The 16,097-nt window shown below is 42.6% G+C and overlaps 1 protein-coding gene across 1 annotated transcript; it reads right to left on the bottom strand.

Moving 5' to 3' along the window:
- Window positions 1-1,954: 1,954 nt before the first annotated feature.
- Window positions 1,955-9,678, bottom strand: LOC311011749 (sodium- and chloride-dependent GABA transporter 3-like; the record flags this gene model as incomplete). The annotated part of the gene is made up of 10 exons (XM_084006879.1): window positions 1,955-2,107; window positions 6,014-6,085; window positions 6,177-6,289; window positions 6,411-6,535; window positions 6,707-6,810; window positions 7,331-7,461; window positions 7,545-7,681; window positions 8,040-8,127; window positions 8,893-9,030; window positions 9,498-9,678. 10 exons carry the CDS (start codon window positions 9,676-9,678, stop codon window positions 1,955-1,957), a joined length of 1,242 nt encoding a protein of 413 aa, XP_083863005.1.
- Between the last annotated feature and the right edge of the window lie 6,419 nt (window positions 9,679-16,097).

Below are 16,097 nucleotides of genomic sequence, written 5' to 3'. Positions count from 1 at the left end.
AATTGCATCTCCATCCAAGGAAAGAAAGACCAGGTCTTTATTATTATGACAGTCACTTGCAGCCTTGGATCAAACATAGTTAGAAATACATTACCTGTATTACCAGACGGTTGCTCCTTTTGATATCAAGACAACTTTTCTCATATTTTTTATTTTTTTTTCCTATAGCACGTATATAACTAAACGAGAGTGATCTGGGAACATAATGAAAGTTTAACATGACAGGTCTACAAATAAATGTAGATATCATCATATTATTTTCAGGACACTGATGATTAAAATCCAATCATGGCTGAAAAGAATCATTGAAGAGTGAGCAAAATGAAATAGGAGGATATAGATACAAGCATCGGCGTCGCTAGACACTTTTTACTGGGGCCCGTGCCCCAGTATTGATCTGCCGTGCCCCAGTAAAATCTCCCGTTCGAGTTTTAACGAGCTACTATATTTGGCAGTGGATTCATTTATATTGATATTAATAACGGTAAAATAATGGATTTTCTTTCTCGTCCACAATGTCAAACCAACGCAGTTTAACCCAAAATACAAGCTGAGGCGCGCACCTTGTGGTCCGGGTCCGGCGCACACATTACGTCCGTGAACGGCAGTGTGCATGTCGTAGCCGGGGCACCGCGGCGCGCACGCATATATTAATGCAAAAAAAAAATATCAGTCATGTTGTTTTTTAAACGCAAGTCCGTGTTTGACAAGCTTAAACATGGTCAAAAAACCATAGACAGGATATGGTTTACTTTAAAAATACAACAGACCCCCCCATCTCGTCATGGTATGATCCACTTCTCTCTCCCACCTGCCCCGCTCGCCCCGATGCCCGCAGTAGCCGGCATGAAGCGGCACAGTGCGCGTAGTTTCTGACAGTGTGGCGGTCGTTCCAGTTAGTAACTCAAACAACGACGTGTTACACATTTCTATTACCACTCAATAATCACCACCAGTACTCATTCCTGCTGCTCTGAATCACAGATCACTCTGTGTTGTTTCATAGGAGTTAGATAGCTGACGGTTTACCCCATAATCTTTTAATTGTAATACAATTTCTTTGTAAACCAAGTGATGGCTCAGCATTAAAGTAAGATTTACAGTCACAGTGATTTCCCCATCCCCAAAAGTCTGATGTTCTTCATTCACAAATGTGGGAATGATACTCCAAAATCATCAAAAACATGTTGAGCATGTTCATTATGTATGTTGAAATAAATATGAATTAGAGATTAATATCTCTACATCTTTACCTTTCAGTTTTAGCAGCAGCAGTGTGGCTGTGGCAGTAATAGTGGGCTAAGCAAGGGAAGTTTATATAGCACATTGTATAGCACATTTCACACGCAGCGGGAATTCAAGGATGTTTTTTGTGATTTTAGTAATAGGGGGCCTGTGCCCCAGTAGAGCTTTATGTCTAGCAACGCCCCTGGATACAAGTGAAAGTATACAGTGACATTTGACTTATAGATAACTGAGTTCAGTGATGCTACTGCTAGGAGGTTAGAATTAAACCATTTAGGATGAAAAGACCAGGGAACTTCCCCAAACCAAAGTATTATTTAATTAAATGACTGAATAATAGTTGTATCTGTCTAAATTATTTGTTGTATCTGTCTTTGGAGTTCACACTAAGTTCTAACTGCAGACGTTATCAGTTCAGCAGTTGTTCCCTCCCCTCCCATTTCTTTCCTCTGCCAGGCAGGATCTTCAGCAGGACGACAAAGGAAAGACAAACGCTGGAACACAGAAACAAACCAAATGAGAAAGTTTACATACTCGTGGACATTTTCAATCCCAGAGCTAAATGTGCACCTGATGATTTGACCCATGCCGATGTTCTCCTTCAGCACCAGTTTATTGAACATGTCCTCAACAGTGCTCTTTGCCGGGAGCTCAAGCAGCTATTCATTGCCAGCCCACTGCCACTCTGTTGGATGTACACGTGAGGCTATTAGGTGGGAGAGGGAGGATCTCCCAGGTGGTGCTTGGAGGCGTAGCCCTTCCTTTCCTTCAGTTCATGAACTTTTAGCACAGGGTGCAGGGTTGTTTCGACCCAGCCCCACATGTTTCTCTTTGAATCCCAGATTTGGGTGAATTCATGGATCTGCATCAACAGCAGTAGCTTAACCAGAAAACTCAAACAATAGCCTTCCTGCAGGTCCCTCACTACCAAAGTCGAGCTTCTTGTGGGGGGCCCTGTAGAAGGTGCTAGCAGCTGGGCCATTCTGCTCAGGAAAGTGATCCTGAGCAGGTTCCCCTTTGTGACTGTGCTAACTTGGATGCTGGCAAGAACTCAAACATTGGCAAGTTTTCTGACTCTTCCCACTTAAGGGGCTCTTAGGAAGGTGTAATGAATGGGTTGATTGCTTCTTGTCCAAATATTGATGTCTTGCTCTGGTGGATACTGGTTCTGTGGTGTCCACAGTTAATGAAACTTTCTTTCTTGCCCTTGGGACCATGATGACTTTCAGTCTTGCCATTGTCTACAGTCGTGAGCCGCTAATGTATTAGACATTCCGTATATTGGCAACCTGGAGCAGGATTAATTGATGCCCCAATATTCTCGTTATTAAAGACCCCTCTGGTGCTGTGTCTTCTTTTCCTGGAAAACTGCAGGATCTTACACAGATGTAAGGGCTGTGCTGTAACAATATCATTCAGTCATCTCTGCCCAGGACAGTGACTTGGGCTGTAAAGATCTCCCTTACATGATATACCACTGATTGATAACGTTCCAGTCTGGTGATGGTACCAGCACATCTGTGTGTGTCCTACTGGCTGGGTATGTCTTCAGACATAAAGCAGTGGGTCCAAGAGTGTAGGCACTGCCAAGTCACCAAGGACTCTGGACGTGTGCTGCGTAGTTTTATGAGCCACCTGCTTGCTTCTAAGCTGAATGGGATCCTGTCCTGGCCATAGACTCCACAGTGCACAGAGAGTGTTCTGGTTATGATTTACGTGTTCAGTAAATTCCCTGTACCGGGCCTCAGGTCCTGCTTTCTTAGTGGTTTTACAAGTTTGGTCTTCCAAGTCGCCTGCACTCAGACCAAGGAAGGAGTTTGGTAGCTCCTTGATCGGTCAGCTCTGCTGCCTGTATGACGTTGCAAAATCTCACCTTACCCCTTACCATCCTGCAGGTAATGGTCAATGCAAGCAGTTAAATTGACCTCTCCACAACGTTTTACATGCCTTTCCAGCTTCGAAGAAATAAGACTGGGTGTTCTGCTAGCCACACGTGGTTTTCTGTTAGAACACTACCCCTCTTCAGGGCACTGGTGAGTCTCCTTTTTATCTGATGTGTGGGCAGGGACCTTGGCTTCCTGTGGAATTTCTCCTGGGTCGAGTCTAGGACCCAGTACCAGGCGAGGTACAGGACTGTTGGCTGCTGCTGGCCGATGGTAGGGGCAGCATGATCAGTGGTTCTGTGATGTGCCTTTGCCCGTGGGTGAGTTGATGTACCTGCGGGACCGTAGCGTTAGAGGCTACAACAAAATCCAGGATCTCTGGAGTTCAGTGGTCTACCAGGTTGTGAAGGCTCCTCCCTGTACCGGGGCATAATACAATGTTTTCCCTGTGGAGGACTTGCACAAGGTTCAATATATACATCGTAACATGTTGAAGGCCATAGTCGCCGGACCCCTGACAACCATAAGCTGCAGCTAATTGTGATTTTAAGTAATGGTCAACATCAAGTGGTGTTTTATTAGTGACCATTGCTTGTCTGGTCACCAGTGACTGCTCGCGCCACATGGCGTGATTATACTAAAATTCTCTTTAATCTGTTGGACAGGCACAGTGGGTTAGTTTATCGTGCTCCTGATCTAAATTCCTGGTGACCACGACAACATAATATAATATGATGGTTTATTGTAGTTCTCTTTTTGAATTGTTAAATAAAATGATTATTTTCTTTCTGGAACACGTCTCTCGCCTTGATTTGAACCTGTGGGTGAAATTCCTAAAGGTGGCGTTGTCGCAACACGCCCTTAACCCACAGTTCCTGTTGCACTAGCAGCATGACAATTTTGGTCATCAATCCACTTTGGTTCGACCTGAAATGTCTCAGCAAGTACTGGATGGATTAACCTGACATTTTCCCAGAGGGGACCATAAATGTGGCCAGCATGATGATTTTGAAATATTTTGTTTTCAGTGACATGTCTCCTTAACTATTAAATGGCTTGCCATGTAATTTGGTTAAATCATATCCTCATCATGATGAGTGTTGATATCTTTGGTGACCCCTTTATTGTGTCTGTAGCGCCATCAACACTCATCAACAATTTGTCCAATGCGTTGTTTTATGACCCACTGTCTGCAAAACTAATCCCATCCGTGTCTTCCTCAGCTGTTATTTGTATTTAGTTTTAGACTCAGAGTCTTGTTATCCAAGCAATACAACTACATTTTGTTTCTGTAAAACTTACTCACCAGTCACAGCAGAGGAATGATGTATTTCCAGCACAGTTTGAAGAATACAGATGGTCTCTGTCCTGTCATGTCCTCAATGATGTTAAGTAAGCGATCAGCACCTGATAGAAATTCACTGTACATTATTCCTGTTTCGTACATTGGAGAGAAGCTATCTAATTAAATCATAGACACCGCTCAAATTAGCAGCATTATTATTAATCCTACGTTTTGACTATGGTAGCCTAATAAAAACAACTAATTATTGACTTGATTGATTTGAAGCACAGAAAAATACAATTAGATCATATCATGAAAAAGGGATATAATATAGATTATTACACACCGAAAATCCAAGCCGGAGCCAGACACTCGGATAAAGCCACGAAATACAGGCAAGCTCTGGAAGCACCATAATAATCAACAAACATGAAGATGTAAATCCCTCCCTGCAGTAGGAGGAAATTAGATTTAATTGTGAGAAATGGTTTTAAAAACATTTTGTGACAATAGTGCCCCCATGGAAATATTGTACTACCTCAGTGACCAACATCAGATTTATGAGGAAGAAGAATGAACAGACGAAAAGGACGAGCAGCTCACGTCTTCGTGGTTTATGAACAGTGTTGGGAGTAACGCGTTACAAACGTAATGCGTTTTGCTGTAACGCGGTAATGTAAGGCATTACAAAAAAAAAATGGTAATATTTTACTCGGTACAAATCTCAGTAACGCGCGTTACAATGCATTTTAAACCCGAAATCAATTGACTCTACATTCGCGATCGCGAGATGGGCATACGCTCCACTTTTGGAAAAGTGTGAAAGCCGGTCCGTGTGACTCTACACTATGTTAATTAAGCGCTGTTGTTAGCAGGCTCCATGAGCTGGACACCGACTCACGGAGCGGCTCCCGGTCGGTCAGAGCGCAGCCGACCCGGCACACCGAGGATCAACAGCTGAGGGGCGGCGGCAAGGAGGCGGAGGCTCCGATTCTCCCCGTCGGTTTTGAACCGCTTTTATGTCCGCGTCATAACGCTTTTGGTGCGAGTTTAAAACAGTAGGTTTATTTCAAAACGCGAGCGTCAGACGCTGTCAGAGCGTTTATGCACAGTGTTTTAGAGCTCCTCTAAATGTCTCAGGTAGGCTTTCAGGTAATTTCACAGCATACAGCGCCTTCAGGGTCATTAAAAAAGACGAACGGCAAATCTGGAATGAAAAATGGCCCTGTTATTTCATACCCGAATCCCATTCATGAACACAATAACTAATATCAGTTAACGAGTGATTTTCCGTTTCTCGTTTTCCGTTTTTAAAACGAATAACGGGATGGATACGAGTCATTTTCCGGTTTTCGTTCTTTTATTTTGAAGCGAAAAACATCCCATCCTGCTGTGTAATGAGCTGCATTGAACACAAGAAGTTCTATTGAGAACATAAAATCCATATTTCCTTTTATTTTGGCGAAAAGTAATGCAAAAGTAATGTAAAAGTAGTGTAATGCCTTACAATTCAAAGACAGTAATATTGTAATGTAACTAGTTACTTTGAAATGACAGTAACAAGTAATAAATAATGCATTACGCTTTTGAAGTAACTTGCCCAACACTGTTTATGAAACAGCTTCGGACATAAGTCGCTTAATGAGGTTATGAAACCCTCGACTACAACAAACTGAGGATGAAGTACAATGAGAAAATTATTTATTGTTGCACTGCATTCAATTAGTAACTAATCTATAGGTAAAACAACAAAAACTCCTTACATGTGAGTCAACAGTCAGTGGAATGAGCATCAGGAAGAAGCAGACAGTCCAGAACTGTGGCAAAGGCATCATGGCTGTTGCCTGAGGGTAAGCAATGAAGGCCAAACCTGGACCTGTGAATGTAAATTAAATAAATTAAATACATTTCTTCTTAAGAAAGAAAATGTTATGTTTACTGTATGGATTTTGATGCAATAGCTATAATTTCAACAATTTGTCCTAAAAGATCTTTACCTGACTCAGCCACAGCATCAACAGTAACACCCTGTTTCTGAGCCATGAATCCGAGTACAGAGAAGATGACAAACCCAGCAACAAAACTGGTCCCACTGTTTAGCAGACAGAGCCAAAAACAGTCCCTAAAGGTCCCAGAAACACAATAGGCCCTTGTCAAAAAGAGGAGATTAGAGACGACATACTTGCAAATGTCTTTTCGGTCAATGGATTTAATATCAAATCAATGAATCTGCAATCTGACAAAACCTTCAAAACCAACATAGTAACATTTACTAATACGGATTCATACATACTTGTAACAGTTGTTGTTGTAATCATTATAGCTAGACAGGACATTTAGAGTCCCAATAGTCAGACTGTAGGAGAACAATATTTGAGAACCGGCTTCTCTCCAGACCTGTAATATAAGAAAAGGTGTATTATATGTTGAAGCAGAACTTCTATTTTAACATTCAGTGTGATTCCTAGAAGTAACTAAGAGATGTCTGATAAATAGAGGACCTAATCCAGGTCATTTTTCAGAATGGATGATACAACAAAGAAAGGATTACATTGTAATGATCCAACAAAAGAAAATGGAGGATACCACTTAATTGCCAGCCAACCATTTGCCAGCAAATGGACCCAACCCAACACAAACCATCCCACATCTTCAAAAGTGTGCAACCTTATCCACCATTTGATGCAGTGTGATTTAGTCAGAAGGAAGATATGACTGCAGTCTTTTTGTCTCTAGTATGGTCAATCAAAACAGGTGTAAATACTTTTTCCTTGAGACAGGGTTGGGTGTCATATAACCTCATTAATTTGAAGCATCATATATTCTCAATAAATACCTTCTCTACACAGATTTGAATTTCTAGCCTCTTTAATGATACCAAAGTAATTCTAAAGTGGGGTTTGAATGGACGGGTCACCTCAAGGTTAGCTAGGCGGTTCAGGTCTGGATATAGGTAGTAGTAGATCCCTTCCTGAGCTCCAGGTAGGGTCATACCTCTGATGAGCAGCACCAGGAGCATTACGTAGGGGAACGTGGCTGTGAAATAGGCTACCTTATATACAAAGAAAAATGTTGAATTTTATTAACAATGAAATGCAGCAAAAATACATACATATTTGAAATGTTTCCACTGACCTTTCCAGAAGATCTGACTCCTTTCCAGATACTAAAGTAGCAGAACACCCAGCAGGCCAGAAGACACAAGGCCAGTTCCCATCTCATACTGCCCAGTTCCTCAATGCCTCCAGACATGCCCAGCACCCGCCGTCTGAGGAGATGGAGGTACACATAATGCAACAACACATGCTGTAATGGTACAAGATTGGTAAGGATATGTAGATCATTAAGTTTACTTGATGATCAATTCATATTTTAATGAACCACAAAAGCCAAATGTTCAGGATAATTTCCAACAGTGTTGCCTTTAAAACATCATTTATATTATATGACATTATGATGAGTCACATATTTGAGCTATTCCCTGTTTTCTTTAATTGAAGTCTCTGGATGTTTTGCATTTTGCAAAGTTGCATTCAAATAGGATCAAAATGTAATGCTTAAACATATATTCAGTATTAATCATTATTCTGTTATGGATCATTTGGAGATAATTAAGTCACACTCACTCCCAGAACTCAGTTGCAGCAGAGGTGGTGTTGGTCTGATTTGCACTCACATCAGATGAAGTTAAAGACTGAACACCAACACAGTTTGCTGAGTTAAGGGACAAACAGAGATTTTATTGAGACCAAGTGAATTAAAGTCCCAGTCGGCAACATTTTTTTGATCATATTCACCGAAGTCGACACTATGCTCCGATAGAACAACATAAATCATCCGGTTTTAGGAAAAAAAAGCGCACCTCCACATGCACGTAGAGCCTGTTGTTTGTTTTGGAAAAAATCGACACAGCCCGGATCATCCTGTCCAATCAGCACGCAGGGCTGTGTTCGTGCACACACAGAGCCCCTCTCCCCTCGGGTCATACCACTTTTACGGGGGGAGGCAGAGGGACGTAGCAACAAGCTTCCAATTCCTCGTTAAAAACCGAAACGAGGAGGTCCAAAACAACCAAGGAAAAGAAAACCAGGAAAAAATAGGAAAAGGAAAAAAAAACGTGATAAAACCAGAGTCAACATCGGACCCGCGTTTCAAAGGTGGCTTGATCTAAGGGATTTCAAAGGACACGGAGTCGAAGGGAAGGAGCTCGGTGGTCGTTGGGAGGAGCGTGAGAGTTGTAAAATTCAAATCTGACAGAGTGCCCTCGATCCGCCGGACTTGCCGACTGGGACTTTAAAGACCTTATAAATGTTAATGTCGTGAGCTGGTGGCTTATCATTTCAGTGAGTCTTTATGTCAGATAAAATCAACATTTCTCATAACTGACCACTGTGTTTTAGTTTAAATGCTGTGACCATTAAGTTAGATGCTATCCAACTTTTATGCTTTAATAAATTAAAGTTAACTTCATAGCCTTACCTGTATTCCAGGAGTTCTCACAGCTGACCCAGGGGAGCTGGGATCTGAATGAGAACACCAGGTAGAAGATAGACCAAGCTTCAATTAAAACGTAGATGGAGGCAAATAGTGTGATTATCAGTTGTCCAAATCCAATTCCTACAGCACAAATACAAACCACAGTTTTAAAACACAGCACCTATTTTCCTCTCCTCTTTGTATGTACTCACCTCCACCATTCTTATAGCAGAGATAAGGAAATCTCCACACGTTGCCCAGGCCGACAACATTTCCTGCAGCAACCAGGATATATTCTCTTTTACTGGTCCACTGTCCTCTACCTCGAGTCCTCTTTTGATTATCTGTTTTTCTTTGTTGTCTGTTCATCTCAAGATCAGGATCTGGTACACGTTGTTTCAGTTAAGATTCTGAACTACTGCATACTCATTTTTGCTTCTTTTATTTGTCTCTTTTGAAATTTGAAAAAAATAACACACAGAACATTTCTGTTTGTAGTATCAACAAAGATGAAACCCAACTTGTGTTTGGGATCTCTGTTTAATGTATATGCATACATCAGGCACAACATCAAAAGTATGGATGCACCTGCTACAAAGCATGACTACCGTCATTTTTGGTAGTGTGACGGAGGGAGGAGATTCCTCCCAGTCCTGGTGCTGCCTGCTCATCAGGCTGAATGGCTGGCACCTGGCAAGGTGTGGGTGTGGCCACTAGGCCTGAGCAGAAGTACTCTGCTCCGGCTACGCAGTCTCTCTCTGCCTTTGGTCTGGTTTGGATCTCGCACATGGTGTGGGGACTGTTTGGGTCCTGGTGTTCTGGGTAATGGATTATTTTGGGTTAATTATAGGTTTTTGCATCCACACACCCATACATACACATTCAGCCACCTCACTTACAGATAGTGATGGTGAGATGAAGCCTCATGAAACATCAAAGCTTCGTTGCCAGATGAACCACCAAAGTGGTTCGACCCCAAAGCTTCAAATATGTATGCTAGGGACCCCTAGTGGTGAATGAAATTATGAAGAAAGTAAAAGAGTTTCCAGTCAACCTAACATAAATTGTTTGCTATATGTGCCGATCCAACATCAAATCATTTGAGAATTAAAGTCATCTTGGTGATACATGTGTGTGATTGTGCCTTTCATAAATAGTTCTGAACTGAAAATAAGTCATTTGGTAAACCACAGACTTGGATTTGAACCTACAACACTTGGATAATGTGTCTCAGTCCTTAGACACTACACCACCCGAAACATGAGATAGGAGTAATACTTATAATGATATATAATAATAATAATTTGTAATAGATGCATGGGGGTGGATCGTTGCAGCTCTATCCTAGATTTGAACTTGCAAAGTCCAACTTCTTAACCACAACACCACTGCCTCTTTGTAGTATGGCCAGCAGTAGTAATAATTACAATAATGATGTATAATAATAATAATAATGATAAAGTGATATATTAGTCAAAGTGGTAGGCCTACACTGCAATTCCACCTTGGATTTGAACCTACAATGCTTTGATAATGTGCCCATTTTTATAATAATGATGTATAAGAATATATAAGAATAATTAATAAGAATACTGATATGCCCACGAGTTAGTATTCGTGTATGAGGCATTTTTATAGTCATAATGTCCCGCCAATTGTAAACCTGTATCACCGCGGTACCTGTATCGCGAAAAAGTAGCCCGAAACGAAGCCTCGCTCGTCATATGCTACGTCATTTTGCCGAGGTGAATCAGATCTCGACACGGAGCTTCGCTGGGGGAGGAGCCGAAATTCTCGACACATGCCTCGAAGCCTCGACGCAAACCATAACATCACTACTTACAGACACGCATCCATAAAACACTATCGATTACTGATTCCTTTTCTTTTTGAGTTGTTTAATAAACTTCTTTGTTTAAAAAGTATATGTCTGGTGTGGTCTCCACCTTTTTTGTCTGGTTCCCTGATTAAGGAACGTGACAAAATGGGGGCTCGTCCAAAGCCAAGGTTGTGGTAGCACTGGTTTGTGTACTAAGTGTGGTTTTGGTGGAGAGTTACACAGTGAGAGTGCAGAGCTTTAGTTTGGTGCTGGTTCATCTAGTTTGGTAAACTGGTAAGTGTTAATTGTGGCAAAGTTTTCACTGGTGTTCCCCTCTGTTAGGTGTAGCAGCAGTCACTAATAGAGGGGCTGCTGCAGTTTTTTTTGCCTTTACTGTTTTGGGTGGTACCCTGGGAGGGCTTTTGGCGAACCCAGTAATGCCACTGAAGACTAGGGTTGAGTTTATCTAGTTTCTGGTTAGGCAGTCAGTAAAGGGGGGGACCCAGTGTTTGAGTCACTTGTTGTTTCTCTGTGTCTAGGTTACTAGATTTGGGTTTAGATATGGCTACTATTGTAGATGAGTTTATTGAGTCTCCTTCATGTGAAGTTTTAGAACAATGTACAAAGGAACAGCTGCTCAAACTAGCACAACATTATGCACTCGTCGTGGATGCCAGGCGCACAAAGGAAACCATCATGAGTATTGTGAAGACAAATCTCGAGGAGGAAGGAGTTTTGAAGACAGAGGATGGTAAGAGTGGTATTTCTACTTCTGTGCCTGGGTTAACCTTTGAACAGCAAAAGGAATTATTAATGATGAAATTTGGACATGAACAAGAACTAGAAAAAATGAAGTACAAGATGGAACAAATGAAACTGGAAGTGGAGCAGCAGAAATTGGGGTTGATTCAAGCAGGGGCGCTACCTGCTGCTGCTGGTAAAGAGGGTGCAACTGTTAATAATTTTGATGTAATTAAAGATTTAAGGTTAGTGCCCAAGTTTGATGAAAGGGATGTAGAGACATTTTTTTCACTGTTTGAACGTGTCGCTGAGGTCAGAGGTTGGCCTGATGAGGAGCAAACACTAATGTTGCAGTGTGTTTTCACAGGAAAGGCACAAGAGGTGTATTCTTTTATGTCAGCGAAAGAGTGCAAGGTCTACACAAAGGTAAAAGATGCTGTGCTAAAAGCTTATGAGCTTGTGGCTGAAGCGTATCGCCAAAGGTTCAGAAGCTGGAGAAAAACGGGAAAACAAACATATGTGGAATTTGCAAGGGATTTGGGACTACATTTTAATCGTTGGTGTAAAGCAGCTGAGGTAGAGACATTTCCAACTTTATGTGACCTGATACTAGTAGAACAGTTTAAACAGGCCGTACCAGACCACATTGCCATTTATATCACTGAGCGTAAAGTTACCACTCCCAGTGAAGCAGCAGTTTTAGCTGATGAATATGTCTTGACTCATAAACGTATTTTTGGGGAGAGATTGTGTAGGGAAAAACCCCACTTTAATGGTGACAAATCGCAGAGGATGAATGGGCTTCCATGGATGGAGCCACAACTTCATGGTAAAGGAGGAATGGATGTGTGTCATTACTGTCGTCAAAAGGGTCACTGGAAAAAAGAGTGTCCTATGCTGGGTGGGAAAAATAAATCTGCACAAGTTAAATCAGCTGGGTTGGTAGCATCAGTACATAAACCTGTGACCTCAGCTTCGGAGTTAATGGCACCTTTTGACATGAAAATACAAACAAGGGACATCCCTGAGGCTGATTCGTGTTATCAGATATTCATTTCTGATGGTTCTGTAAAGCTAAAGGGTGGGGACAAGGAAGTCTCAGTTAAAGTGTTGAGAGATTCAGGAGCCATGCACACTTTTGTGAGGGAGGCCATCTTGCCTTTTTCTCCACAGTCAGACACAGGGGGTTGTGTGCCCTGTAGAAGTTTGGCGCTTCAAACCCTTTTTGTTCCCGTGCATAAGATGTTTTTATCTTGTGGTTTCTTTCAGAAGGAGGTGGAAGTTGCTGTGCGGGCCGAACTTCCAGTGAGGGGAGTTGACATAATCTTGGGTAATGATCTGGTACCTGATGGTCGTATGTGGCCAGATGATGTAAGACCTGTTTTGACACCTAGAGTTCAAGATTCAGTAGAGGTTGAGCAGCAACACCTGCCATGTCCTCCTGTTTCAGCTCATCTAGGGGGTGCTGTTACATCTCTGGTATCAGTTCATCCAGAACAGATAGATTTTTCATGTTGTTCCTTTCTAAATCCTCTAGAGGTAACTCCACCAGATCCCACGGTGGCACTGATGGGTGTGCGGCAGCGAGCAGAGGAAGGTGATGAAACGCCCTCGGGTGTGTGTGCTGTTACTCGCGCCATGGCTGCAGCATTGCCTGACAATGGGGTAACTAGGGACCTAGCAAAAGTTTTGTCCTTTGCTGTGCCGGGTGATCTCTGTGTTTCTCGTGCAGACCTGGTGCAGGAGCAGAGAGGGGATCCATCTCTGAAAGACCTGTATGACTTGGTGGTGCCTTCCTGTCAGGTGGGAAACATTAGACAGGGTTATGTGCTCCAGGATGACCTGCTGTTGAGGGTGATGGGGTTGGTGGGGATCCCATTGTGCAAGTGGTAATACCTGTAAAATTTCGAACATCAGTGATTCAGACAGCACATGATAATATCGCAGGTCATATGGGGGTCAAAAAGACTTACCATCGGGTGCTACAGCATTTTTTCTGGCCCCATGTGAAACGTGATGTCTCCAAATATATCAAGACATGTCATACTTGTCAGGTTACCAGTAAACCAAATCAGTCTTTGAAACCAGCGCCTTTGTGTCCAATTCCTGCAGTGAGTCAACCTTTTGATCATTTGATAGTGGACTGTGTAGGACCTCTTCCTCAGTCCAAATCTGGTTGCTCTTATTTGCTAACAATAATGTGTCAGTCCACCAGATATCCGGCTGCAAATCCGTTGCGGTCAATCACTACAAAGTCTGTGGTGAAGGCTATCAGTGAGTTTATATCTGTGTTTGGAATTCCAAAAGTTATACAAACAGATCAAGGATCAAATTTTACTTCTCGGCTGTTCTCCCAGGTGCTTAAACAACTTAAGGTGACCCATAATATGTCCTCAGCGTACCATCCACAAAGTCAAGGGGCACTTGAACGTTTTCATCAGCATTTGAAATCATTGCTGCGGGCCTATTGCACTGAGTTAAAAGCAGATTGGCAAGAGGGTCTGCCATGGCTTTTGTTGGCAGCCAGAGAGGTTGTGCAAGAGAGTACAGGATTTAGTCCCAACGAGCTTGTCTTTGCTCATACTGTTCGTGGTCCTTTGTCTGTGATACGGGATCAGTGGGTCACCTCTGATCCCCCGAAAAATCTAATTTCTTATGTAAATGGGTTCAGACACAGGCTTTATGAAGCTGGGGAATTGGCTAAGCAAAACTTGCAAATGGCTCAAAAGAAAATGAAACGGTTGTTTGACCGAAAAGTGGAGCACCGTGACCGGGTATTGGTTTTGCAGCCGATGATTGAATCTCCTTTCCAGGCTACGTTCTTTGGTCCTTGTAATGTTGTCCGTCGGGTTTCAGAACAAAACTACCTGATCGAGATGCCAAATAAGAGAGTCAGTCAAGGTTTGTCATGTAAATTTGCTGAAACCATATTTTGCATGTGATAATGATATTGTTCAAGGTAGTCCTGTTTTGGTGGCTGGTACTGGACTGGAGGAAGAGATGTATGGTGATGCGGTGTTACAACCTCGGCTAAAAAATTCTGAAACTTTGACCAGGTTAGATTCACTGCTTGGACAACTGGATAAGACTAAACAAAAACAAGTAGTTGAGATTATTCAAGCATATCCAGGTCTGTTCTCTGATACCCCTACCAGTACCAACTTAATAGAGCATGATGTGGATGTGGGGGAGGCAAAGCCCATCACTCAACGGTTCTATCGGGTTAATCCTGAAAAGCGACAGATACTGGATTCAGAGGTAGATTATATGCTTGAAAACGGTCTTGCTGTACCTTCCACCTCCAGCTGGTCATCTCCCTGTATCCTGGTCCGAAAGCCTGATTCTACATTTAGGCCATGCACTGACTTTAGGAAGGTTAATAATGTAACGAAACCTGATTCCTTCCCTCTGCCCCGGATGGATGACTGTATAGATCTGGTGGGGTCTGCCAAGTACGTTAGTAAGTTTGATCTTCTTAAAGGATACTGGCAGGTTCCGCTCTCTGCCAGAGCACGGGAAATCTGTTCATTTGTAACTCCATCTGGTTTGTATTCATACACAGTTATGCCATTTGGGCTGCGCAACGCTCCAGCCACCTTTCAAAGATTAATGAATAAGGTGGTTCGGGGTCTGGAAGGTTGTGCAGTCTATTTGGATGATGTGGTCATATTTAGTGATACATGGGAAGACCATTTAGTGCGTGTAAAGGCTTTGTTCGACAGGCTTCTTTGGGCCCAACTGACGGTCAATCTGGCAAAATGCGAATTTGCCAAAGCCACTGTGACCTATTTGGAGAGGGTGGTTGGGCAAGGAGAAGTGCGTACAATTCAGGAAAAGGTCAGAGCTATAAGGGAGTTCCCTGTTCCAACCACAAAGCGGGAATTGTTACGTTTCCTAGGAATGGCGGGTTATTATAGGGGATTTTGTCCCAATTTTGCTTCAGTGAGTGCTCCTCTGACTGATTTGTTGAAAGATGATGTTAAATATGTCTGGTCTCCCATCTGTCAACAGGCTTTCACACAGTTGAAAGAACTGTTGTCATCGGCTCCTGTGCTTGCAGCTCCCCGGCTGGACCGTCCCTTCATGTTACAGGTGGATGCCAGTGATGCGGGGGCTGGTGCTGTGCTACTGCAGGTGGATGAGAAGGGGGTTGAAAACCCAGTCAGTTACTTCTCTAAGAAGTTTAAAGGGTACCAGCGTCACTACTCAGTTATAGAGAAAGAAGCATTGGCTTTGGTTCTAGCACTGCAGCATTTTGATGTTTATATAGGGGCAAGTTCCCAGTTGATTGTCTATACTGACCACAACCCTTTGACGTTTTTGCGGTCATTGCAGAATCCTAATCAAAGGTTGATGCGGTGGGCATTATTTTTGCAGCCATATCATTTAGATATCCGTCACATTAAGGGTAGAGACAATAGGGTGGCAGATACTTATGTGCCTGTGTCTGTGTTCCTCTCCTCCTGTTTTCAGGCCACGGTCCCATTTCCATGTTCTCTTAAAAGATGCTTCTTTTGGATCCAAAGTTGCTGGGTCATGGGAAGGGGGGAGTGTTGGTGGGATAATGGGGGGAGAGGGGATTTTCTGTGTGACCTGTGATGTTTCTTTAGACAGTTTATAATATGATGTTCCAGTTGACTAGTCTAGT

This window comes from Eutrigla gurnardus (assembly GCF_963514095.1).
Source record: "Eutrigla gurnardus genome assembly, chromosome: 4".
In the NCBI taxonomy this organism is placed as follows: Eukaryota; Metazoa; Chordata; class Actinopteri; order Perciformes; family Triglidae; genus Eutrigla; species Eutrigla gurnardus.
The sequence above is the reverse complement of the archived record's forward strand: the minus strand, read 5'-3'. Positions and strand labels throughout refer to the sequence as shown.